The 474-nt window shown below is 31.0% G+C and overlaps 1 protein-coding gene across 1 annotated transcript in view; it reads right to left on the reverse strand.

Moving 5' to 3' along the window:
• TEX10 (testis expressed 10) overlaps positions 1-293 on the reverse strand; it is a gene marked incomplete at its 3' end in the record, with an annotated part of 2,732 nt that extends 2,439 nt beyond the window's left edge. Inside the window, 2 exon segments of the mRNA XM_008563521.1 lie at positions 110-156; positions 159-293. Coding sequence (XP_008561743.1) covers positions 110-156; positions 159-288 — 177 coding nt within the window.
• Between the last annotated feature and the right edge of the window lie 181 nt (positions 294-474).

Consider the following 474-nt stretch of genomic DNA (forward strand, 5'->3'; position numbering starts at 1 on the left):
TCTAGGCAAGCCATTTGCTCTAAGAGTTAAAACAACTTTTCACAAAAACATAACATTCTACAGGATTTCAAAAAAATCTCACTTTACCAAAACACAATTTATGACTTACCTTTATGTTAAGTTTTCTAGTGTTTGTTGGAAGTGTTCCATCCTCTTGAGTTGCTCAGGCAGATGTATCGTCTTTGTTTTAAAGTTTGTTGCAGTAGCATTTTCTATCTTGGGCTTCTTTTTGCCAGTGTATAGTTTTACGTTTTGGAAATCATCTTGGCGTTTTCTTTTTTTGGTCATTCTTGAATGCTATAATGAAAAAAGTTAATTTAAAAACAATGGATAAAGGCAAGAATAAACGATAATAAAAAAGCTATTTTCCTATACTTACATTACTCTAACACTTATTTCAAACATACTCAAGCATCAAGGCCTACAGTGATTATGTCAAAGGATCAAAATATTCAATAGAAAACACTGTTAAGA

Source organism: Galeopterus variegatus, unplaced genomic scaffold, assembly GCF_000696425.1.
Source record: "Galeopterus variegatus unplaced genomic scaffold, G_variegatus-3.0.2 Scaffold13882, whole genome shotgun sequence".
Taxonomy (NCBI): Eukaryota; Metazoa; Chordata; class Mammalia; order Dermoptera; family Cynocephalidae; genus Galeopterus; species Galeopterus variegatus.